At 47.1% G+C, this 26,147-nt stretch overlaps 1 protein-coding gene across 1 annotated transcript in view; it reads left to right on the top strand.

The window, feature by feature from the left end:
- The first annotated feature begins 16,258 nt into the window (after nt 1-16,258).
- Nucleotides 16,259-26,147, top strand: part of ntng2b (netrin g2b) — a 57,189-nt gene continuing 47,300 nt past the window's right edge. The window contains exon 1 of the mRNA XM_084441853.1: nt 16,259-16,885. Coding sequence (XP_084297979.1) covers nt 16,673-16,885 — 213 coding nt within the window. The 5' untranslated portion in view covers nt 16,259-16,672. The remainder of the gene's footprint in view (nt 16,886-26,147) is intronic.

Raw genomic sequence — 26,147 nt, forward strand, 5'->3', positions numbered from 1 at the left:
AAACATGGGCTAGATACTTCATAAGAGAGACATGACTAACAGTAGAGTGCACGACTAGTTACAGAGAAGCTGCCTACATGGTCGGCCATTATGTGTTAGCTATCCCTGTAGTCTCTATAATATGATATTTAAGTGAATCATTTAACAAAGCACAGTAAGTACTTAGCAGAACAGGCTCATAGAGAGTCTCTTGAGGCTCATGAGTGTGCCGACTGCGAGGGTCTGCACCTGCCAGGCGAGAGGGACTTCAAAGCTGGCAGAGCTGACGGCTTTTGGCAAAGTAGGACAGCCGTCTCTCAGGCCTGGGTTACACGGCAACGTTTAGAGAACGAGATTGACAACGGAATTGCATCTGTGTCTGACTGTTTTCATGCTGCTGACAATGTCAATTTCCTTCGGGATAATAAAAGTATCTATCTATCTATCCATCTAACGAGAATGACCTCTGGGTTACAAGGCAACGTTTCATCAGCGTTGCCAGAAGTTATGAGGGTGACACCCGATCCTAACATAACGTGAGCAGGAGAGGCGAGCGGAAATTTAATCGCTTCCGGTATTCTCAATAAACGTGTCCTAACCAGCTCTGTGCTTCGCCTGCTTGGAAAATCGCTGAACTGTTTTCATTGGTCAATGAAAACAGCCCTTTGCCCTATGACTTCTGTTTCCCCTCACCTGCAGCATGGACGAAGAGCGCCTCATTTTCGAGGTCCAGTGGTGGGGGGGTGCTATATGACCCACAGCACCACAAGGACACACTCAAAAAGGACTCCTTGTATTCCTTAGTTAGCAATTAACTAGTAGGCCTAAGTCGTTATTCGGTAGAAGTTGTATTATCATTAGGCCTATCGTTTTATTATTATTATAATGATTACTATTATTAGCGTTTTATTATTATCATTATTATTATTATTATTATTATTATTATTGTTATTATTATTATTATTATTATTATCATCATCATTATTATTATTATTATTATTATTATTATTATTATTATTATTATTGTTGTTGTTGTTGTTTCTTTTGATGTAGGCCTGCTAGGTGCTTCCACTTGGTCTACCCTGGGTCATATTCCATAATAACCTCTCATTTTTTTAAATAAATGCACTTTCCAATGTCTGAATAAAATCATGAGTTCTGCTAGAGTCCGATTGGCTCCCCGTTTGAGGTGGCAATCCCAGTCTTAAATCAGTCTTTTTCTCTGGAAGTTCTGGTAAAATCAAACATGTCTAATATTATCTAAGTTTTTAGTCTTAATGCAAATGACCTGCACGATCCCAGTCTTTGCAAAATCGTAGTCTGTGACTAAAAACTCAACATCTAGATTTGAGAGGGTGTCATTTTTCGAAGTCTAGTGTTTGGAGATTGCACTTTGTCAAAATTATGTAATGCTACTGCTGTGTCTTTGGAGATTGCGTTTTGACTATTATAATGCATAAAAGAATAACATAGAACAGATTAGAATATCAGAACATAATCAAATCGAATAGAATATCCTAACAAAATGAAATAAAGATAGGCCTACTTTTTACATTGTGCACTATGCATTTTAGAGATTGGGCTGGACTTTAGACTTTTGTCAGCAGCACCCTGCTCAAAATACGCTCCCCATACAACGTGGTTTCCAATACAAAACGAGATAACTTTCGCCTGTTTACATGACAACAGAATCCAAGAAAGTGAGAACGAAAACACCCCTCGCGGCGTTCTCGAAATTTCACGGGTTTTCAAAACGTTAACGCCGTTGCCGTGTGAATGTGTAACTGCAAGGTGCAAATGGGAACCAAACGTTCTCGTAACGTTGCCGTGTAACCCAGGCCTTATACTTCAGTCAAGATGACCTCCTCCTCCAGGGTTTGATCTCTCTGGTCTCTTGGTCTCTCCTCCTCCCCCAACTTAACATTCTTGAAGCTGACCTGCTTTGCTCCACACATGAAAAACACGTATTGTTACTTCTCCTTCTCCTTCTCCTTGTTCTTCTCCTTCTCCTTGTTCTTGTTCTTGTTCTTGTTCTTGTTCTTGTTCTTCTTCTTCTTCTTCTTCTTCTTCTCCTTCTTCTTGTTCTTCTTCTTGTTGTTGTTGTTCTTCTTCTTCACTCAACCGCCCCCCCCTCCCCTCTCGGGGTCATGTTAGTGTAGAGGATGGGGGCGTGTTGGGGTGGGCGATGGACTCTGTTTGGCCCTATGCACACTGCAGTGTTATCCAACACTCTCTAAGACAGGGGAAAGATTCTCCTGTCTCTCATGATACGATCAATGAGCAACTTTACACGCTAATTGAGTTGAAGACTGTGTGTGTGTGTGTGTGTGTGTGTGTGTGTGTGTGTGTGTGTGTGTGTGTGTGCGAGAGAGTGTGTGTGTATGCGAGAGAGTGTGTGTGTGTGTGCGAGAGAGTGTGAGTGAATACGATGTGGCTCCGTCATACTCCGTCGTAACTCTCTCCTCCTCTCCTCCTCCTCCTCCTCCTCCTCCTCATCCTCCTCCTCCTCCTCTCCTCTTCTTCTCCTCCTCCTCCTCCTCCTCTCCTCTTCCTCCCCTTTCCTCTGTGTCTGGCTGTAGACTGCAGCGCTTCAGCACTTTCTGACCCGGAAACACTTGTGTCAATCTGCATAGTTATTTAATGACCCAGCTTTGGGCCATAGAGGGAGGCCTGGTTCATATTTAATGAGTCTTCTGATGTGTGGCTCCTTGAGAAAGCCACACAAGATTTGGTCCATTTTTAAATTTGGTCGCTACCAAGGTCACACTCAAGGTCACGTGTTGTATGAAATGGGTTTTTTCTCCCCTCTCTGTATGTATCACTCACTCTGAAAATAACATGTTTTTTGTATGTTTTTTTAATGTGTTTTAGGCGATGCAGCTGCGTCTACACATGACGTGTGTGTGTGTGTGTCTGTGTGTGTGTGTGTGTGTGTTGTAGCATTCATAGCATGACATTTGGACAGAAGTCGCCAATACCGTTGCACACCAGCACTAGAGGGCAGGCATGAGGAAAGTGTAGCCGGCTTCAGAAGGCTCGATCTCAAAAGGTATGAGTGTTATAGAAAAAGGAGAAAACGGATCCAGGCAACTCAAGGGATGCGGAGGCAGGAGTAGTTTTAGTTTAAAAAGCTTTTATTAAATCATGGCTTACGCGTCAACATGTTTCGACCTAGCGGTCTTCATCAGGACTGAGATATGAGTGTTAGCTTAGATATTTACACTGTAGGGACCAGATGTATGCCAGAGCAGTGCATTGTGAAAGGAACGACAACTCCAGAACAGTATTTGATGTTAAAATGAACCAAAACATAAATGAACGTAAAAATCTGGCCCTATCTCCATCTCCCCAGAACCCCTCCGGACACCCGTGCCAAATATGAACGCTGTCAGGCCGACGGTGTCCGAGGAAAGTATGGACTGACAGACAGACAGACAGTTCATGTATGTGTTCGATGTGTTAGATGGTGATCTCTACTCTCTGAGCAGGATAGCTATTTACAGTAGTGATGTCTTCCCTGGCAGCGTAGCCCCTTTACCTCACGCTGGGGCCAACAGAGGAGCGCTGTTTAAAGGTTGAGCTGCTCATCCACACTCCGCCCCCCGCCGGCTCCGGGGGGAATAGAGGTCCAACAATAGAACACGGAGCGTGTAGGGAGGGATGGAGGGAGGGATGGAGGGAGCGTGTAGGGAGGGATGGAGCAGCAGGCCGCACCGAGCCACTCCCTACCCTCCCCGGGCCAGGAACATTTGTTTTCTTCATCCCTCAGTATGTGTGGGATGAACAGAACCCGTCCCCAAAGGACCCTGCCTGATTCTCTTCTCTCTCTCTCTCTTTCACTCTCTCTCTCTTTCACTCTCTTGCTCTCTTTGTCTTTTTTTTTCTCTCCAACTCTTTCTTTTTCTCTCTTTATCTCTTCATTCTCTTTATCCCCCCTTCTCTATCTCTCTCTCTCTCTCTCTCTCTCTCTCTCTCTCTCTATCTATCTCTCTCTCTCTCTCGGTTTCTGTTTGTCTCTGTGTCTCTATGGCATCTTGTGCTGTTTCTGTCATCACGTGAGGACAGCACACATTATGGGACTAATGAAACACAAACATACTGTAAACACACACACACACACACACACACACACACAATGGTATCTTTCCCTTGAGGTGTTGAATACCATGTTACATCATGTCAAGCCCGTCCTTCCATACACTGTAAAAGGCTCACATCCAACAGGGGAGCCGTGCCGTGGCCGCCTACTTCACCGGGATCCGCCCCCTGTCGACGGGAAGAGGACAGAACGACCACAACCCGCGCAGCCAATTCAGAGGAGGTCTGAACGAAATCCTCGCTGGACCGTCAGAGACCGACCCACCGCCCTTAAACTAACACATCCTTCGTAACCATTGATGAACGCAATCAAGAGAGAACGCGTGGGAAAGCACTGCGTTTCTCCCGTTCCCCCGGGGGCTGGTTCGTTTCTGGATCCTCCTCACCTCCGGTTACCTCAACCACCACCACCGCCAGCGAGGAGCCCGAGCAGCTGGGAAGGGCTCCTCTCACCTCTGAGGAGAAGGATCGGAGGAGCACTGTTCAAAAAAAGAAGTTATTTCACAGAAATGTACTGTATTATTTTACAGATCTTCTGTTTTTCTATATTAAGTGCAAATGCCTTCAAATACAAAATGACTTTTATTAAACATATTTACCATAAAATAAAGGTTAACATTTGTAAATTGATTTAATAAGAACTGTAATTTGATAGTAGGTGTTTGGCACACACCTTGTGAGCTATCAATAAATTATTTGCATTGAACTGAATGTGCATTGGTTTATGGAATATATTTACTATATTGATCATCACCCAGCAAAAACCTAGATATAGCCTTTGAGGGCTGAAATAATAAAAGGCTTACATGACACACGTGCGCACACACACACACACACACACACACACACCAAGACAACAGATACAGAGAGTGAGAGAGAGAGAGAGAGAGAGATGTATCGGGGTGGGGGCGGGGGGGGGGGGACAGTAGAGCCTAGCTGGCCTGTTCTCTCCTTGTACTTCTATGGGCCTCAGAACAAACACATTGATCGTGTTTACATTAGCGGTGGAGCTGAGAGCTGTGGAGGGGAGGGGGAGAGGCCAGCCCCCAGCCCAGCCCCAGCCCCAGCCCCCCTGCAGCAGTCCTGGGATCACTCCACACAGAGAGGGGCTAATCCTGGTCCAGGCCTCCACCCACGCAGCCCTGCGTTCCCACCCTGAGTAGAGACAGGGGGCCGCTACCCCGCCCACCCAGGTCCTGCCTGGCCACACCTCTAGCCTGTGTGCTGTGGGAAAGTACAGCGACGCCCGACGTGCACAGTAACACGTGCACATGTTCCCGCAGACACACACACACGGCCTATCTTAGTTATACAGTGTGCATTTATGACTGTACACACATGCGCTCGCACACATGCACGCACGCACACACACACACACACACCCGCACACACACACACACACACACACGCACGCACGCACACACACACACACACACACACACACATGCATACACAGCATCTGCCACAGGCCATGACCCCAGCAGGGTAACAACTAAAGGTGCTTTTCCTCAGCTGATGGGGCAGAAGATAACTGCATGGGGATAACTGTTGTCTGTCTGGGCCTAATGAGGCAGATGGCATCAAAAGGTGAACAAGAACACAAGCTTGATAGACCATGTAAACCTCTGGTCTATGCTGAGGTCATCTGACGGGCAGTTGTTAGCAACGTCTCTTTAAGGGCTCTATTATCTGATGGTAATTAAGAGACCCCCTGTTATTAATGATCGGTGGAGTGGTGCGTGCGTGTGTGTGTGTGTGTGTGTGTGTGTGTGTGTGTGTGTGTGTGTGTGCGTGCGTGCGTGCGTGTGTGTGTGTGTGTGTGTGTGTGAGTGTGTGTGTGTGTGTGTGACTGAGAGAGAGGGAGGAGAGGGCAACCGACTTTGCAACAACAAGCTACTGTAACAGTTCCGGCCCATTAGGATGGGTATCATAACAAGACATATGATACGTAGGTTACATCACTGCACACACACACACACACACACACACACGCACATACACGTACACACACAAACACACACACACAACCACACACACACACACACACAGTACTTATATAAATAGTTCCCAGGATATCCGTTTCCATTAAATCTGAGAGGTTAACCTCTGACCTGCCGGGCGATGCTTTCATGGAGCGCACCTCATTACCCAGAATGCTCTCTGGCAGTAGGGGTCTCATTTACCTCTGAGCAGGAACAGAAATACACAAAGACCACCACCACAGCTGCTGCTGCATCCGGGGGGAGACACAGACCCCTGATCAGGTGATGGAAACCTAACCCTCTCATAGTCAGGGGTTACAGGGCTGTCAACCTGGATTCAATCATCCTCTATCATCCTCTTTCTATCATCCTTTACAGTATCTATCAGCCTGTACCTATCATCGTGTACATTGTCATGCTGAATACGATCATCTTTAAGATTAGCATCAACTACTGTATTTTCCTTCATATTTGTGATAACCACGGTATAATCATACATTATAGCAGTCATTGTCATCGTTCTAACCTTAGAACATGCTACAGTTCTAATTATTGTCATCATATACATTTGAGCTACATTTATTTGTATGAAAGGTGCTATACAAATAAAGTTTTTTTATTATTTATTATTATTCTTATATTCTTCTTCTTCTTCTTCCTCTTATCATTATCACTAACATCCTGCACGTTATAATCATATCATCCTGTACATTATAATCACTAACATCCTATACACTATCATCACTATCATCCTACATGATCATCACTAACATCCTGCACATAAGAATCATTATCATCTTCACTAACATCCTGCACATTAGAATCATTATCATCTTCACTAACATCCTGCACATTAGAATCATTATCATCTTGTACCGCACAATCAAAATGAAAGATAGATAGATAGATAGATAGATAGATAGATAGATAGATAGATAGATAGATAGATAGATAGATAGATAGATAGATAGATAGATAGATAGATGGATGGATGGATGGATGGATGGATGGATGGATGGATAGACAGACAGACAGACAGACAGACAGACAGACAGACAGACAGACAGACAGACAGATAGATAGATAGATAGATAGATAGATAGATAGATAGATAGATAGATAGATAGATAGATAGATAGATAGATAGATAGATAGATAGATAGATAGATAGATAGATAGATAGATAGATAGATAGATAGATAGATAGATAGATAGATAGATAGATAGATAGATAGATAGATAGATAGATAGATAGATAGATAGGGAAGGACATAATGAGACCAGGTCTCTTTTACAGATGTGCCCTGGCTGCTATTACAAACAACAGTAATTCAGTGGCAGATCACAGTCAAGTCTGATAGACTTATAATCTGATCCCATGCTGATTTAGTATTATGTTGATGCTTCGTGAAGAAAATGTAGAACTCAACCTTGCTGTTTGACGTCACTGTATCACTGCTAACCCCATCCTGGAATAAAGTGACTTAAAGGTCCATCAATGTTCACACACAGTAGAAAATAATCACTGGATGTGACTCAACTGTTTTTATTAGAGCAGGTACTGGAGGGCAGGAAAGGAGAGGAGTGTTCTGTGTAGAAATAGATATGTAGATAAATGAATGAAGCCGGGGTGGGGGGGTCAGCGTGGCGGAAGCCCGTTTGAGTCGGACGAGGGCGAGGTTGGGCTGACTAATCGATGGCAGGAAAGTCTGGTTATTGATCCTCTTAGTTGTATCCTGCCAATGTCAACCAGAGCACCGGGCTAAAGGGGAAACGCCGGACTCACCGGCCTAGGAGTCTCTCTGCTCTGCCTCTCTCTGGCTACGTCTCTCTACGTGTATCTCCACTCTACTGTACCTCTCTCTCCCCCTCCTTTCTCTCTCTCTACCTCCACCCTATCTTTCTCTACATCCCCTCTATCTCTCTCCCTCCTCTCTCTATCTCTCTACCTCAACTCTATCACTCTACCAACCCTCTATCTCTCTCTACCTCTCTTTTTTCTAACTGTTACAGGTCTCTTTAGGCAAAATCTGGGCCTAAAGAGGATTCCCTGTTTATCAAAAGGAGACCTACAGATATCAAACATAATCCTCGATGGGTAAGAATTTATTTTAAAAAGGACTTTGCTCAATATGTATCCGGGAAGCTCTACATGTGCTTCCTCTGTAAGCAGCTCTCGTCTGCTTTTCATGAGGAGTGGACTGGGAACCGTTTTGCTGAGGGTGTTCTTTTAGCGTGGTGTAACGTGAGGACACAGAGACTGATCTCTTTAAACTCCTTATTGGTTGAACTCTGGAGAGTTTAACCTTCGCCGGGGAGAGAGAAGAGGAGAGAGGAAAGGGGAGAGAGGGGAGTAGAGAGAGGGGAGTAGAAAGGAGAGAGTAGAGAGAGGAGAGAGGAGAGTAGAGAGAGGGGAGTAGAGAGGAGAGAGTAGAGAGAGGAGAGAGGGGAGTAGAAAGAGGAGAGAGGGGAGTAGAGAGAGGGGAGTAGAGAGGAGAGAGTAGAGAGAGGAGAGAGGGGAGTAGAAAGAGGAGAGAGGGGAGTAGAGAGGAGAGAGAGGGGAGAGGAGAGTAGAGAGAGGATAGTAGAGAGAGGAGAGAGGGGAGTAGAGAGAGGATAGTAGAGAGAGGAGAGAGGGGAGTAGGGGGAGAGAGGAGAGTAGAGAGGGGAATAGAGAGAGGGGAGTAGAGAGAGGAGAGAGTAGAGAGAGGGGAGTAGAGAGAGGGGAGTAGAGAGAGGGGAGAGTAGAGAGAGGGGAGTAGAGAGAGGGGAGTAGAGAGAGGAGAGAATAGAGAGAGGGGAGTAGAGAGAGGAGAGAGGAGAGAGTAGAGAGGGGAGTAGAGAGAGGGGAGTATAGAGAGAGGGGAGTAGAGAGAGGAGAGTAGAGAGAGGGGAGAAGAGAGAGGAGAGAGTAGAGAGAGGAGAGAGTAGAGAGGGGAGTAGAGAGAGGGGAGTATAGAGAGAGGGGAGTAGAGAGAGGGGAGTAGAGAGAGGGGAGTATAGAGAGAGGGGAGTAGAGAGAGGGGAGTATAGAGAGAGGGGAGTAGAGAGAGGAGAGTAGAGAGAGGGGAGTAGAGAGAGGAGAGAGTAGAGAGAGGGGAGTAGAGAGAGGAGAGAGTATAGAGAGAGGGGAGTAGAGAGAGGAGAGTATAGAGAGGAGAGGAGAGAGAGTAGAGAGAGGGGAGTAGAAAGAGGAGAGAGGGGAGTAGAGAGGAGAGAGAGGAGAGAGGAGAGTAGAGAGAGAGGGGAGTAGAGAGAGGGGAGTAGAGAGAGGGGAGTAGAGAGAGGAGAGAGTAGAGAGAGGGGAGAGTAGAGAGAGGGGAGTAGAGAGAGGGGAGTAGAGAGAGGAGAGAATAGAGAGAGGGGAGTAGAGAGAGGAGAGAGTAGAGAGAGGGGAGAGTAGAGAGAGGGGAGTAGAGAGAGGGGAGTAGAGAGAGGGGAGAGTAGAGAGAGGGGAGAGTAGAGAGAGGGGAGTAGAGAGAGGGGAGTAGAGAGAGGAGAGAATAGAGAGAGGGGAGTAGAGAGAGGAGAGAGGAGAGAGGGGAGTAGAGAGAGGAGAGTAGAGAGAGGGGAGTAGAGAGAGGAGAGAGTAGAGAGAGGGGAGTAGAGAGAGGAGAGAGTAGAGAGAGGGGAGTAGAGAGAGGAGAGTATAGAGAGGAGAGTAGTAGTGTACTCTCTGTAGTATACTGTCTGTAGTGTACTCTGTAGTGTATTCTCTGTAGTGTGCTGTCTATAGTGTACTGCATGTAGCGTGCTGTCTGTAGTGTACTATCTGTAGTGTACTTTCTGTAGTGTACTTTCTGTAGTGTACTATCTGTAGTGTACTCTCTGTAGTGTACTATCTGTAGTGTACTTTCTGTAGTGTACTTTCTGTAGTGTACTCTCTGTAGTGTACTATCTGTAGTGTACTCTCTGTAGTGTACTATCTGTAGTGTACTCTCTGTAGTGTACTTTCTATAGTGTACTATCTGTAGTGTTGTATGCAGGGCTAGATGGGGGAGCAGTGAGATGAGAGGGGCAAGCAAAAGAGAGAGTGTGAGAGTATATATGTGTGTGTGTGTGTGTGTATGTGTGTGTGTGTGTGTGTGTGTGTGTGTGTGTGTGTGAGTTTGTGAGTTTGCAAGAGTGTAACCTTCAGTGTGGTACAGACAGACAGTGTGTAGTCTAGGACTGAGCTGTGTGAAAGGCACCTCCAGAGAGACGCATCGATCAACAGATCACACAAGGCCACGCAGGAGACTCACTCAAGCACAGGCTGCCGAGCAGAAAACAGGCCACTCTTACTGTCTCACACACTCGAGTACACACACACGCGCGCACACACACACGCACACACACGCACACACACACAAACACACACACATACACACACACACACACACACACACAAAAACACACACACACATACACACACACACACACACACTGTAGATGCCTGTCTCTGCTCACCAAGTGCGGGACAGGATGCTGTGTTAGCTAGCGGTGCTGTGGCATCTTACAGTATTCACGCCCCTCAAATTATATTTAATGTGGAAATAAATAAATAAATAAATAAATAAATAAATGAATGAATCAATAAATAAATAATAACGGTACCTTCACTTCTCAGACCACTTCACTTATAAAGATGGCAGTAGCTGCAGGGTGTGAACAACTGTCGTGGGGTCTGGGTGACTGAGAAAAGGGTTCCATCTGGTTTTGGGGGTTGAGGTGGAAGGTTTTGGGGGGGGGGATGGGGGTGAGGTGGAAGGTTCCCGGCTTTCAGGGTCATTAAAGCGTTCTCCTGCTGGGAGAACACCTGGGAGAAGTGAAAAGAGCAGTGGTCCCAAGGTGGAACCACTAACTATGGGTTGCTAGGATACGGAGTGGAGGTAAAGCTGTGTGTGTGTGTGTGTGTGTGTGTGTGTGTGTGTCCGTCCTTGCATGTATGGCTTGCAAGAGTGTGTCCGTCCTTGTGTGTGTCTCTGTTTGTGTGTGTCTAGTCCACATATGAGGGAACCAGCTGTGTCTACTTTATAAACGGCCAGGCTTGTTTGAGAAAACCCAAATGTCCAGAATGACAGATGACCTATAGTTTTTATCACTGCAAGGCCTATGCCGGTCTTATTGACCTAAATAACTAAACAGGTCACACACACCGCACACCACAGGGAACAGGAGCAGGCGACAACCCCCCTCCATCTTTAAAGACCTCACAAGTCAGGCAACCAACAGGATGTGTATGGATTATTGTCAAATATTCAATAAAAGGATTAACAGCACGTTTCGAAGATTCAAAAATGGTCACATCAAGGTATGTCTCTTCTGGCGTGGTATGGGGGGCAGAAGCAGACTCATATTCAACGATTCAACACCCCCCAACATCACCACCCCTCCTTGTCCTCCTCCGACCTCTGGTCATGAGGACTGGGTCTCAAGGGGGCCCCCTGTTGTTTAAACACGTGTTGTTCTCATTGAACAAACAGAGCAATCAACAGTCTTCAGTCTCCCCTGTGTGTGTTTGTGTGTGTCTGTCTGTCTACGTGTGTGTGTGTCTGTCTGTCTTTGTGTGTAGGTGTGTGTGTGTGTGTGAATTTCCAGACTTATTTATGCAAGATTGTGACTCCCACCCAAGTCACTTCTTCAGCAAACAGACAGACACAGAGAGAGAGAGAGAGAGAGAATGAGAGAGAGACAGAGAGAGAGAGAGACAGAGAGAGAGAGAGAGAGAGAGAGAGAGAGAGAGAGAGAGAGCTGTACCTGTACCTGGTCCAAACTCTGCAGGCAGCCACGATGAAGGGTATATCTTTTACCAAGGTCTGCCAACCAGGCTACTCCAACAGCCCAGCGCTCTGCCAAACACAGACACAGAGACTCACCTGCCCTCAACAATTTCCATAGCTCAGCGCTTTATAGACTTTTTTTACCATGGCCAGTACACCGCAGGAGGTCAGCTGGCTGACAATGATCCAGACAACAAACAAGCCTCAGTCTCAGTAGCCTACCTACAGTATGGATCCAAACATTATGTTGACCATCTATACTTAGAATGAAGCTATATGCATCAGTAGCATGCCGTCTCTGTCTCTGTATTCACGCAGTCAACTCGAAGAAAAACATCCAGTGTTTAACACGACTGTGCCAATTTTTATGCAAACTTTATTGTGAACTGAAAAACGGGAAACTGTGTGTGTGTGTGTGTGTAAAGGTCTGTGGGGGCGTGTACTGTGTGTGTGTGTGTGTGTGTGTGTGTGTGTGTGTGTGTGTGCATGCACGCATGTACAGTATGTGTGCGTGGGGGGGGCTATACTGTATGTGTGTGTGTGTGTGTGTGTGTGTGTGTGTATGTGTGTGTGTGTGTGTGTGTGTGTGTGTGTGTGTGTGTGCATGCAGGCGTGTACAGTATGTGTGTGTGTGGGGGGGGGCTATACTGTATGTGTGTGTGAGTGTGTGTGTGTGTGTGCACGCGCACGCATATGTTTCGACAAGATGTTTCAGTGTTATTGATGTTGGTGTAAAAGCTCGGCATAATTGAATTCCAGAATATAACACCCCTCATTCATCAAGATCATCACAGGTGGCGTCTGTATCAGCCTGCATTGATGCTCAGACGCTCAGGTGGCTCTGCTACTATAAATCTACTGCGCTATGCTGTTATACTTGTTGGTTATTGATCAATATTGTGTATTATTGAGGAGGTACTGTATATCAAATGTTTGCTAGATTTTGCATAAACGTTTTAGTATGTTCTTACAATACAGTTTCAAGACCTTGAGAATCTATAAATCAAGTTTATAGACAAAACATTAATCTAAGTTTCAAATATAATTTAGGAAAATATAACCTGGGCCTAAAAAAACGTAGCCTACATAATCAAACTGTCATAGGCTACATTGTTATTCTAAATATCAAACTGTTTTGATCATGTGGGGAAGTCACTTTTCAATAACTGACCCCGTCTGAATTAGGAACTCTCGGGTTCTGACGTATCCCCTGACTTCATGCGCTGTGACCAAAGTGAACTCAAGGTCTGACGACAGTGAAACGAACCCGGCCGGCTTGGCCTACAGTGGCAGTCTTCAACGTAGACGTAGTCTTCAATGTAGACGTTGGGCTTAAACATAGAATTGGAAATATACTTTAAGACTGAGCTATTATTAGCCTCCTTTGATAAATTATGCTATATTAGACAGTTGTTTCGGTTTGGGAGTCCTTGGACGGGGGGCGATTTTTATAGTCCTATTTGTCTGGTATCTTGACTGTTATAATTAATGACAGGCTATTAGCTTGTGTTTGTTACAGACGAGCACTTCGTTAATACTTTGCAGAGAGGTTACTGGAGGTAACTCCCCGGTGCTGACAGGGTTAAGGCCGATCTGAGAGAGGAGGCACGGCAAGGACAAACTATCGATCGGCTCTGTACTGTCAGTGTTCCCAGATAGAGGTTCATAGTTCCTTCCGAATCTCTCTCTCTCTCTCTCTCTCTCTCTCTGACAACACGTCTGCTGAATAAATCAATTATGATGAAAGTTTATTCTGTTTTCCCTCCCATTTTCTGGTGTGGCTGGCTGATTAGGCTACTAGTGTACATTTTAGACCACTTAGCCTATGTCAGCTTGTCATGTTTTTTTTTATTTTTTGAGTGCTGTTCTCAAAGCCATAACACAATTATATTTATCTTTGAATATGTATGCCTAAATGTGTATGTCTTCTAAAATGATAGCCTATTCCTCAATATTCAAATTCAGTGTGTGTCGCCGTTCGCTCGTGTCTTATGAGCGAAGAAACAACCGCCCCAGTTCAGCACTGAGTCATTGACAGCGCACGAGCTCTCTCCCTTGGTCAGAGCGCTCGAGCGGCAGGGAAAAGCTGCACCTGCTCCGTGTGTGTTCCTGTAAGTTCTAATCTGCCTCTGAATACTGACATATAGTTATCAAGGCTGTGCATATAAACTGGTAAACACTAGTAGCATATTATTGACATATTGTAACAGCATGAGTATGGTTATGTCATAATTTGTCATCCCGATAAAATAGATACCGTATGGCACTTTTAAAATACTTTTTTGCACATAAGATATAACTGGGTTTACACATAAAATAGACATTATGAGTTGAACGTTTGTTTCCCCTTTCTTCCCCTCAGGTTAACCAATAGCACCCGACTCACCCGAGCTGAGTGATTTGTTAAAGTCAGTGAAACCACTCGCTAACCTCTTGACCGACAAGGTGAGGGCTATTGAAAGGGCGAGTTGTCTACGGCATCCCCGTTGCTCCGTTAATGCCGCTCGGCCGGCGTGGTTCAGTTTGGAGACCGGGAAAGACCGAGCACAGAGGGAGTTGCGCAGCCCCACATCAGCCTGATAAAAGCTCCGATAGTGATTGAAAGTGATGGTAAAAAGGATTTAGCCTATAGGCATTAACTGAGAGAGAGAGACGGGGAGAGAGTGAGAGAGTGAGAGAGAGAGAGAGGGAGAGAGTGAGAGAGAGAGAGAGAGAGAGAGAGAGAGAGAGAGAGAGAAAGAGAGAGAGAGTGTGTGTGTGTGTGTGTGTGTGAGTGAGAGAGAGAGAGAGAGAGGGGGGGTGGGGGGAAGAGAGGAGGGAGATTTTCCATAAAGCTTTTTTTCTTTCTGCCCTTGAACATCCCGGGTAAACCCGAGCTGGTAAAGTATAGAGAAGAAGGGCGGGTACAAGCCCTCCCTCAAAGTCAATATTTTCTACTTTTGATACTCCTTCACACTGGAATTCTTGCTGTACCCTCGCCGTTCCAGATCTAGGACACCGATGTGCCGTGCCGCCATCCTCGGTGCAATAAAAAAGTAACCGGCAGAGGAACAAACAAACAGCGAGATCGCGTACTGATAACGGGAGTATAATAGCCTAGGCTACTACATCGACTGAAGCCCGGTACCGTGGATGCTTTTGTGGGTTTATGGCAAACAAATCGTTCTATAACGGGACACGGAGCGGTTCTCCCGGATGAACATTAAAAGTAAGTGCCTTATCTCGTGAACATGTCAGACTGAAGTGTAGGCTATTTCACTGTTGAAAAGACCTGCCATTTTCGAAGTGAATCTACAACGGAATGTTGTCATCATGTCATAAAATGTTTGGTTGTTATCACCCTGTAATGTACACTTAAGTCAGAAGTTGTCACTTTTCAAAATACTCACAAATAGGCTAAATCAATTTAGAGGGGCGCGATGCAGCTCTGCCCGAACGGTTGCAATTTGACACACCCCTGTACGGATCAGTGCAGGACAGCCGATTTGCAGACTTCAAAACTACACGTTAAGTCGTTTGCGTCCGGTAGGCAACATTATAGTGGATAGTATGTGTGTGTAGGACACTTCCACGGGCTGACCGTGTGACTGGAGACCACTGTTAGTCAAATATGACTTTTAGCCTGTGTCTTCCAGCAAGGGAGAGACTGCAAATCTACTCTCGGGCGCAGGCGGCAGCTCCTATGACATTTACGCATGAGGGGCTCATCACTGAACAGCATGATTTGAGATGAGAAAATCCTAATTACGATTAATCTGCCATCACGTGTCAGAAGAAAACAGGATCAAACATTAAGATCTGGTTTGTAGTAGTAAACTATGGAGCGTCTGAGCCTTAGGCGATATGACTTGGTACCCTATTTAAGCTACTGAACGTTAAAGTGCACGTCTACTTGAAGGTTGTCAATCACAGTCTGACTGTGGAAAGTGGGTGATCTCTCATGATGCCCCCCCACACACCCACGCACAACTTTGGCATTACTGCAATGTCTTAAAAGCCTGCCCTAAACCCCTCAAAACGTTATCACAGCAATTTACAATACATAAAAATCTGTAGGCTATAAACATCTGTTTGCGCCAAGTCTCATCCTCTTCAGTCATAAGTTATGACGATATTCTTAGATACCAATGCATAGCATAGGCTTCCACAAATCAGACTTCATAAACCTAACTTCATCAAACGCCTCCACAGGAAATCAGATAATAGAAATCAGGATAATAGATCACCGCCTCTCTTTTTCTTTCTAACCCTCCCTCTCTTATATCATTACAGGACAACCACAGAAACAGAGGTGGGCCGATGTGGCACGTCCAATGGAAGTACCAAAAGAAGCTGCAATTTCTCTGTCACCGTTAGTCTATCTGGCAGCTCTCCTCACTCCCGGCACTTAAAACATCTCACTGGTCGGCATGTGGATCTGTGCTGATACCTAAACAACCCTTTGTCTGAGGCGCAGCACTATGATTGAAGTACACTTTGTCTCTCTGTTACTTTATACGCCCCGCATCCGTCACCTGTCACTCCTTTAGACATCAACCGTCAAAACCAGAAAGCGTTATGTTCTTTGAAAGCAGTAAATATTTGTAGAGAAAGGCTAGCACATCCTAACGTTCACATTTAACTTGATGTGGCCTTTTTATTTGTAGTATAGCCGACCTTCTCACCCTGTCACCACCTCGCTCCCGAAGCGCACAGACGTACGATGGTAACGCAAGAACCACTCAATGTGTCTACATGATCACGGCTCGCGTTCCACGCGCATCACCCCACCTCTGACTACCGTGGCCCTCCTCGGCCTTTCGTCCGTACCCCTCCTGTCGGACCACTCTGGTGGCTCCTCCCCCGACTGCCATGCTCCGCCGGGCCGTGTTTCTGCTGCAGTGCTTCGCCGTGACGCTGGGCCAGTACGACCTGTGCAAGTCCCTGGTGAGCACGGACGATGGCGCGGTGTGGGAGTACTACGCCTGCCAGCCCAAAACCAACACCATGAGGGACCACATGAGAATCAAGGTGGACCCGCCGGGCATCACCTGTGGAAACCCACCCGAGAGGTTCTGCACGCTGGTAAGTCGGGCCGGGTTCTGGAGACGCTGTGGTGAAAACGTTTGCTAACGTGTAGTTTATCAGAGCTTTCGTCCTCGGTGAGTGGTTACTGGTTACGTTGTAGTTTGAGATGAGCATGTGTGTGTGGTCTGCGATCCTGGGCCTGTTGTCGGGCCTAAATTCACTGTCACACGGAGTTGCTTGATGAGAACTGCGTAATTGGATAGCTTGATGGATAGGCTACATAGACAACATTATAGCACAAGAGATGAAATATGAGAACACACAACGTTTGAAAAGCTGACCAGATAATTGGGCTTAGTCAGGGTAGAATCCTCCTGATGCAGCGTGAATGTGAGCAGAACCTGGCCTCCGCGTAAAGGCATGATACAAGTGAAATGACTTGGCATGGACCTGCTTCTCTCAGAGTGGTCTGGAGGTGTTGTTTACACTCGTTGTGTTGGCAGGACGTCATCCGGTTTGATTGGGTTTTTCTGGTGCATTTCAAATGTGTCTTGATAAAGTGCCAGGCGGAAGTGGGGGAGGACCTCTGTCGCTCAAGGGCACGCAGGGCAAAGACAGAGCTGCGAAAAAATAGTCTGCAATGCCATGCTAGTTCACCTGTTCTCTCAAGTTATTGATCATAAATTAACAGTGTAATTAACTCCAAAGTTAGAGGAATCTCAAATCTCAGATAGCTCTTACTAACAAGGGTGAACTACCCCCGTAATTATGTGAGGAAATGTGTAATGGTTGGCTTAGTGTTGATTCTGTTGAAATAATTTGTGTGCTTGATCCCTGTCAGTGGGCTGGCCAGTCACTGTTAGGTCAGACCAGGTAATCTAGGACTCAACAGACAGGCAATTTAATGAGGGATGTATTCTTCTCTTGAAGGAGAGAGTCCTTTTCAGGTCAAAATGAATGTGCGAATATGCCAGGCAGTGTTGATGTGTCTTCCACAAATTCATTAAGACATTAAATTTGCTCTTCTCTCACAATCACACGTCATATACACACATATACACACACACACACGCACACACACGCACACACACATACACACACACATACACACACACACCAACACATTAATTGAGACTAATCACAGGACTCAGGGGTCGTTTGACTGCATGAGGAGGGGCGGATATCGTCCCCAGATACCTAATGGTTAATGATTTGTTTAATGTAGAAGTACAGGAAAACGCTGACGGCTAAGAAAGGCTCTATGATGGAGAGAGATGAGGAGGAAAAGACAGAGGGAGAGAGGTGTGGGAGAGAGAGGGGAGAGGGGGAGGGGGGAGGGAGTGAGATGGAGAGAACGAGTGAGCGAAGGAGAGAGAACGAGCATGAATGAAAGGAGGGAGAGAGAGAGAGAGAGAAAGAGGAGTGGAAGGCTGCCGCCTTGTATCGGCACGTGCCCTCTAATGGCCCCGGCTCCAGAAACTTCTAGAAGAACTATGTTCCTGAGCTATGAAATATTGATTGGGTCCTAATGGGCTTCCTCTGCTGGGTCAGCCAGCTGACGTTTGTCCGTCCATACCGGCTTCTGGAGGAGGGAGAGACGGGGGGAGTGGCCGACGAGAGAGAGAGCTGTAGAGGGTGAGATGGAGAGAGGGATGGAGGGGGAGAGAGGGGTGGAGGAGTGGAGTGGTGGCAGTTGGGGATGGTTGAATGGCCTGGTCAGCATAACAGAGTAGATTCCGGCAGACGGACAGTCAGCTGTGTCCAGTGTGAGCGCTCTCTAGGGATGAGACGGTATACTGTAAAACCTTGAACCGCGGTATAAAATCTCCATGGTATTAGAACCGTGACATTCCCTGTGTTTACGGTATTACGTTTACGGTATTACACAATAATGTGCTGTTGAAACTTCACATTTCAAGTTGCTTGCAACAGTTAATTTTGTAATTTAATATAAGCTTGCTATTAATAAACTGAGCTTAATTACAATAGTGTGTTTTCCATCATGTGTTGCACTGTAGTTCCTTCAAAGTAAAATACTTGTACTTTATGTGTGTTGGGGAGGTGAAATGCCTTATATCATGAAATACCGTAAACCGTACCGAGTAACTAGATACCGTACCGTACCGTAATGCAAAAATCCATACTGTCTCATCCCTAGCGCTCTCTAACGCGGACGTGCCTGTAGAGATGAGGGCGTGGGCCTCCATTCTCCCGCCAATCCTTCTCGTCTCTCTCCTCCCATCTCTTCTCCAAGTAAAGCCCCTTCTGATGACCTCTGACCTTTAGAAGGGGACCAAGAACCAAGGGGTCTAGAGACGGAGACAGGGGTCTCACCGTAAACCAGAGAGGTCTACCGTGTGGGCCGGCCAACCACACCATAAGTGTGTTTGTGTCTTGACTCCACACAGCACCCCCAAGCCAAAGAACCTACCTTTAGTGCTGAAGTAAGACCCACATTGGATATGGATGGATGACTGGAAGCCCAGGCTGCATCAGTGCTTGTTTTTCCTGTGACCTCATGTGATAGTGCACATGTAAAGGGTGTGCACTGGCCAGACAGTATACGCAAGAGATAAGAGATATATCTTACCCCCCCCCACACACACACACACACATACACTCTCCTCACCTCTCTCCCAGGACTTAAGGTGAGGGAGTGGTTGAGGTTATTGGTACAGATCATTTATTTATGGGAAAAGCAGCACACTACCCCCCCCCCCCCCCGCCCCCCCCCCCAAATCACCATATTTGTCAGCGTTACAGGAGAGCTGGGTTCTCTATCTCAATCTAATTGGTGTACATTTACATGGACTCATTCAGCAGTCCCCACAAGTCAAGAGAAACTCAGCGCCACGGAGGGAAGGAGCACTGCATAACTATGGGTAGAGAGAGAGAGAGAGAGAGAGAGAGAGAGAGAAAGGGGGGGAGGTATAAGAGAAGGAGGGAAAAGGAGAGGTGGAAAGGGAGAGGAGAAAGAGAGGGTGAAGAAAGAGTGAGTGTGTGCGTGAGAGAGAGAGAGAGAGATGCTGATCTTTAATAAGAGTTCAGGCACTGCAGAGCTGCTGCTGCTGAACAGTTTTTACCCATAACACTGAAAAACTGAACAGTTTTTACCCCTCTGCTTTCACCGAGCAACAAAAAGACAGAAACTAGCGGGAACTTCGGTGGAAGAAGTTCTGGTGTTGAGATGCAGATTTCCCTGCCTTGGCTGGTTTTGGTGCTCTCTAGCTCCTCTGGGAGCCATGTTTCTGAGACTCCCATTTATCTGTGGTTTCCTAGCAAGCTGGCTCCTCTCAACATGGCGCCTGTGACTCCCCTTTGAGGATGGTGTATGTGACTGTGATTCTCTGTATTTGGGGAGTTGGTTGGTGGAGGCTGTGTTACAGTAGCTTGCTACTGTAGCTATCTGCTGGGGGATGGGGTGTGTGTTGCAGAGAGAGAGAGAGAGAGAGAGAGAGAGAGAGAGAGAGAGGGGACTAATGATGAGGGAGAGGATAGGAGGATCACAGCTTAGCTAAGCAGAAAGATGAAATCAAACCAGCACAGCAACACACACACACACACACACACACACACACACACACACAAACACACACGCACGCACATACACCCCTCAGAACCAGCACACTGTGTTACTACAGCTTCTCAATGTATATTTCATGTGTTTCACTCTTGAACCAAAACCCTCAATCAGCACCCTCCCTAGAACCAGGTGGAGTACCTCCATGCAAATTGACTCAGTGTGTGTGTGTGTGTGTGTGTGTGTGTGTGTGTAGGTTTAGGGTGATGACAGGAAACTGCGGGGGGTTACCTGTGAATACAGTGTGTGTGTGTGTGAGAGAGAGAGAGAGAGTACAGTATGTGTACTGTATTTGATAAAGGAAGAAAACCCTCCTGTTCCACAACAGATTTGCTAGTTTTAGAAGGCAGAAATGAGCCAGTTCTAAAAATAGACATGAGAGAGAGAGAGAGAGGAAGAGGGAGAGTGTATGAGAGAGAGAGAGGGAGAGAAAGAGGGAAAGAGGGAGACTGTATAAAAGAGAGAGGGAAAGTGAGAGGGGGAAAGAGAGAAAGAGGAAGAGAGAGATGGTGTGTGTGTGAGAGAGAGAGAGAGAGAGAGAGAGAGAGAAAGGGAGTAGCAGGACAGAACGGAAGAGGGGCATGCTGGAAGAGAGGAAGATGGCAGCTGGTAGTGTGGATCAGTGCTTCCCAGTCGGGGCCAGGAGCTATTCTGCCTCTCCCCTGCCTAGCCTGGCCCTGTCTACACTCATCCTAGCCCTGTCTACACTCATCCTAGCCCTGTCTACACTCATCCTAGCCCTGTCTACACTCAGCCTAGCCCTGTCTACACTCACCCTAGCCCTAGTCTACACTCATCCTAGCCCTGTCTACACTCATCCTAGCCCTGTCTACATTCATCCTAGCCCTGTCTACATTCATCCTGGCCCTGTCTACACTCAACCTAGCCCTGTCTACACTCAGCCTAGCCCTGTCTACACTCAGCCTAGCCCTGTCTACACTCAACCTGGCCCTGTCTACACTCATCCTAGCCCTGTCTACACTCAACCTAGCCCTGACTACACTCAGACTAGCCCTGTGAACTACAACTGTAGGTTAATTAAGACAGATATAAAAGTAGGCTACAAAAGGTAGCCTACTAAATTAATACAGCAAAATACTATACAGGGAAGTTTTTGGATTCATCTGAACAATCTGCGGAATCACTTTTAGCCTGTTAAGCTACAGTGTAGCACCTCCACCGTCAAAGACTGGTCTTTCACATTTCATTTGGTCTCATTTATTTCCAAATGCAATTGGTATTTTTATATTAAATTCAATTCAAACTTTATTTCAGACACAGGGACGTCCATAGCACAATAAAATACATACAATAAAATACATACAAACAATTCTAAAAAATAAAAAAAGACCTAGACTAAGTGGAAAGGAGTTCAGTTCAATACAAATTCAGTATAAACATGAGCGGCAGTGGCTCCACATTCTACAAGAGAACCTGACAGAGCTGCGTCTGAGGGTTGATTATTACAGAAATAAAGTCATGTTCTGATTCAGAGACTCTACACATACATTTATACATCAGATTTTGTAGAACAGCAAGGCAGGTGGGAACACCAAGACTAACAAACACATGACTAGCGCTACAGCTTCTAGGAGCTTTAAGCAGCAGCCTCATACTGTCATTATAGGCCACTGTGAGCCATCTTAGGCTACTCTGTCTATATCTACACCAAAGATGGGCAGTGTAAAGATGGGCAGTGTAAAGATTGGCAGTGTAAAGATTGGCAGTGTAAAGATGGGCAGTGTAAAGATGGGCAGTGTAAAGATGGGCAGAGTAAAGATGGGCAGTGTAAAGATGGGCCGTGTAAAGATGGGTAGTGTAAAGATGGGCAGTGTAAAGATGGGTAGTGTAAAGATGGGCAGTGTAAAGATGGGCAGTGTAAAGATGGGCAGTGTAAAGATGGGCCGTGTAAAGATGGGTAGTGTAAAGATGGGCAGTGTAAAGATGGGCCGTGTAAAGATGGGTAGTGTAAAGAGGAGTACAGAAGGTTCTAAACCAGGTAATCTTAACAGGTACAGAGCACATGTTAAATTTACGACACACATACTTGCTTGAGCATACAATTTACAACACTTTCTATAAATATCTTTCTTTATTTTTCCAATGAACATTCCTTAATAATCTGCTGCCCCAGTAGGCTACATTCCTTCATCAGTTTTTGCCATTTGCTTGATGAGACCGTGATAACTGAGTTTGAATACCTCTCTTTCTGGAACGGAAAGTTTCCAGTGGGGTGAAGTAGGACAAACTTTTTTTCTCATTGGTTGCCATGGTGAATCATGATATCGAAGCTTTACTGATGATGGCTTGTTATAGTCATAGCATAGTTATAGCTTGTGATAGTCCTCATGCACACGCATAACTAAAGCTGTACCTATTCAGTGTTGATTGAGCTAACTCGGATCAGAGCAAAATTACATTAACACGTTGATTTCTTTATTAGATTTGTAGACGGCTAGCCTACATATCAATGAACATAATGTTTAACTTATATTAAACGTTTAATGAACGAATAAAGTCAACCCACGCTCCAGATCTGATTTTAACTTTATTTTTATACGCCGATTTTATCGCTTTGATCGAGCCAGCCGGTGTGAAGTGCCGCCGCGTTCCTTTCGGCGGCCATGTTGACCAGTTTGACCGTTCACAGCGGCTGCAACGCGGAGCTCTGCGGCCAGCTTGTGCGCTGCAGCAATAGTTTCGGCGTCTGGTCTATTTTTTCCATGAGTCGCGAGCAAATGTGAGTGAATAAAGTGCAGAGGAGAAGAATCGGTTGGTGACGGTGCGGAGAAATGCACTTCTGGTGTGAGCTGCCAGGTTCCTGCTCGCATGAGAGTGGACACTTCCGCGTCCAGTCTAGTCTCAACGCCAGACCCATGAGAGTTATTTCGCTGATACACTACATAAGCTATGCTGACTACGTTACTGCATGCTGTAGATCTCTCTATGGGTCTGGGACACTTCATGCAAAAATATGGTGCTCAAATCCTGGAAATTCATTGGTTTCGCAGGAATCCCTGCGACAACAATCAGTAACGACTTTCACGATCAGGCGTTCCCTCCCAAAGATATGCCCCGCCCATCTAACCTGGGCTAGCGTATCTAATTTGCTGCTACGACCTGTCACTTTGAACCATCGATACGCCCTCAGAACACCAGCTTGGGCAGCGAAGTGGCACAGACTCTATTATGTAGTATGCGGAGCGCAGCGATTCAACGTAATATTTGAGTCTGGAGAGAGACTACATCCAGTCTGAACTGGGAGTTACGGCGGCTTCAGAGTGGACGCGAAAGCGCAGTGCAACCAGTTTCCTTTCGGCGCCCATGGTAACCAATGTGACTGTCGCGTCGCGTTGCCGAGGTCTTGCGCCCTCTAGCGCCTGAATTTCATTTCAAACCTTTATTTATACTCATTAAGCACTGAGGTTTCCCTTATTTCCAGTGATGACGAGTTTCCACAGAGACATGGCAGAGAGAATCTGTTAGGGTTACAGTCGAGGACCCAATCGGCAAGGGGGTGAAGCCCAGAGGCGTGTTTATTGACAAGGCGAGGTTCAGGCATGAGCAGGTTAGTCAGACAAACTTCATAAAGTGACATACTATATATATCAGTCGTGGAGACAAAATTGCTCTCCAAAATTGCTCTTTTTGTTGGAGCAGTGGAGCGGGCGCATGGGATTGTGGGATATCTTGACCAACGAAGGCTACATCTGTGCTGCCTTCAAAATCTGCCCAGTCGGAGACACCTCAGCAGGCAGCATATTTGTAAATATTCGATTGGGACATGACTTGATGCCCCCCTGCCTCCGAATGCCGCCTAAATAGGCAGCATTTTAGCCGTTTGAGACATAGCCTAGGTTGGTCAACGAACTGGAGCAGACTAGTGTGTGGAGCGGCTTCTTAACCTCGAGGAGATAGGTTGATGAGCTGCAGGTGCGGGATCTCTCGGTGGCTGGTTAATGAGAGGCGCAATCGCCGAGATGAACAGCAGGTGTTGGTTGGGAGCGCACCCCGCTCAAGTTCGCTGCTGATGTGCTCGCAGTTCCCTCTGTGCCCTCCAGGAGGTGCTCGGGGACTCATTTTCAGGGACAGGCTCCGAGGCAGGGACAGGGTCAGAGGCAGGGACAGGCTCTGAGGCAGGGACAGGGTCAGAGGCAGGGACGGTTCAGAGGCAGGGACAGGTTCAGAGGCAGGGACAGGGTCAGAGGCAGGGACAGGGTCAGAGGCAGGGACGGTTCAGAGGCAGGGACAGGGTCAGAGGCAGGGACAGGGTCAGAGGCAGGGACAGGGTCAGAGGCAGAGACAGAGGCAGCGTCGGGGGAAATGGACCGGCGAGGCCAGTGCGGTGGGGCCGTGACAGAATCGGCGTCTGGTCTATTTTTTCGCGAGCAAATGCATGTGATTAAAGTGCAGAGGAGCAGGGAAATGCACTTTTGGTGTGAACAGCCAGGCTCCTGCTCGTGTGATTATCGACGCTTCACAACGCTCTCGCATCCCATCTGAACACGGTAACAACGTTAGTCTTATCATGGGGCGGCTGTGGCTCAGGAGGTAGAGCGGGTGGTCCAATGATCGCAGGGTCAGCGGTTCGAATCCCGGCTCCTCCAGTCCACATGTCGAAGTGTCCTTGGGCAAGACGCTGAACCCCAAATCGCTCCCAATGATCAGCCTGGCACCTTGCATGGCATCTACCGCCATTGGTGTGTGGATGTGTGTGTGAGTGGGTGAATGAGAGGCCATTGTAAAGCGCACTCTCCACTTCTGAGTTGTGATGTAAGTAAGCAGAGTGTTCAACTACACTGGGTTAGTGGGTGTGCAGACAGCTATAAGTGAGACTTATAGCCAGGACAGGTCTCAGGTAGGACGTAGGTGAGTCTAAGCAGGATTGGCTGGAAGGGCTCAGGCAGCCTGAAGTGAGCTGATGAGCCAAACAACCCACTTCCTGCTGACCCCTGCTCTCCTCCATGCACCTGGAGCTTCACTCTGCTGGCAGACTGAGCTGATAACAAGGACCTTATAATGATAGTGGATTGAGGAGGAGAAGGTGTGTTTTTTGGGGGGGCGGGGGTGAGGCATGTGTGTGTATTCAGGACCGTATGAGAGGTTTGTGGGTCATTCATTCATCATAGTTAGGATGAATGAACTTGAGAGGGGTCTGTAGAATCAGGGCAGGGTTTCCTGTGTCCCGAGGATGAAAGCGTGTGCTCCTCCCAGCGTTCCTCCTTCCTTATGTAACAAAGCCCCAGGCAGACCTGGTCATATGAGAACGGGTCGGCCTGGGGGAGCGCTGCAGCAGCCGGATGCCCTCCTCACCCCCTCTCCTCACCCCGCCTCATCCCTCTCCTCACCCCTTCTCCTCATCCCTCTCCTCACCCCCTCTCCTCACCCCTCTCCTCACCCCCTCTCCTCACCCCACCTCATCCCTCTCCTCACCCCTCCTCACCCCCTCTCCTCACCCCTCCTCACCCCCTCTCCTCACCCCTCCTCACCCCCTCTCCTCACCCCTCCTCACCCCCTCTCCTCACCCCCCTCTCCTCACCCCACCTCATCCCTCTCCTCACCCCTTCTCCTCACCCCTCCTCACCCCCTCTCCTCACCCCTCCTCACCCCCTCTCCTCACCCCTCCTCACCCCCTCTCCTCACCCCACCTCATCCCTCTCCTCACCCCTCCTCACTCCCTCTCCTCACCCCCCCTCATCCCTCTCCTCACCCCTCCTCACCCCCTCTCCTCTTGGCTCA

The sequence above is a fragment of the Borostomias antarcticus genome (assembly GCF_949987555.1).
Source record: "Borostomias antarcticus genome assembly, chromosome: 8".
Taxonomy (NCBI): Eukaryota; Metazoa; Chordata; class Actinopteri; order Stomiiformes; family Stomiidae; genus Borostomias; species Borostomias antarcticus.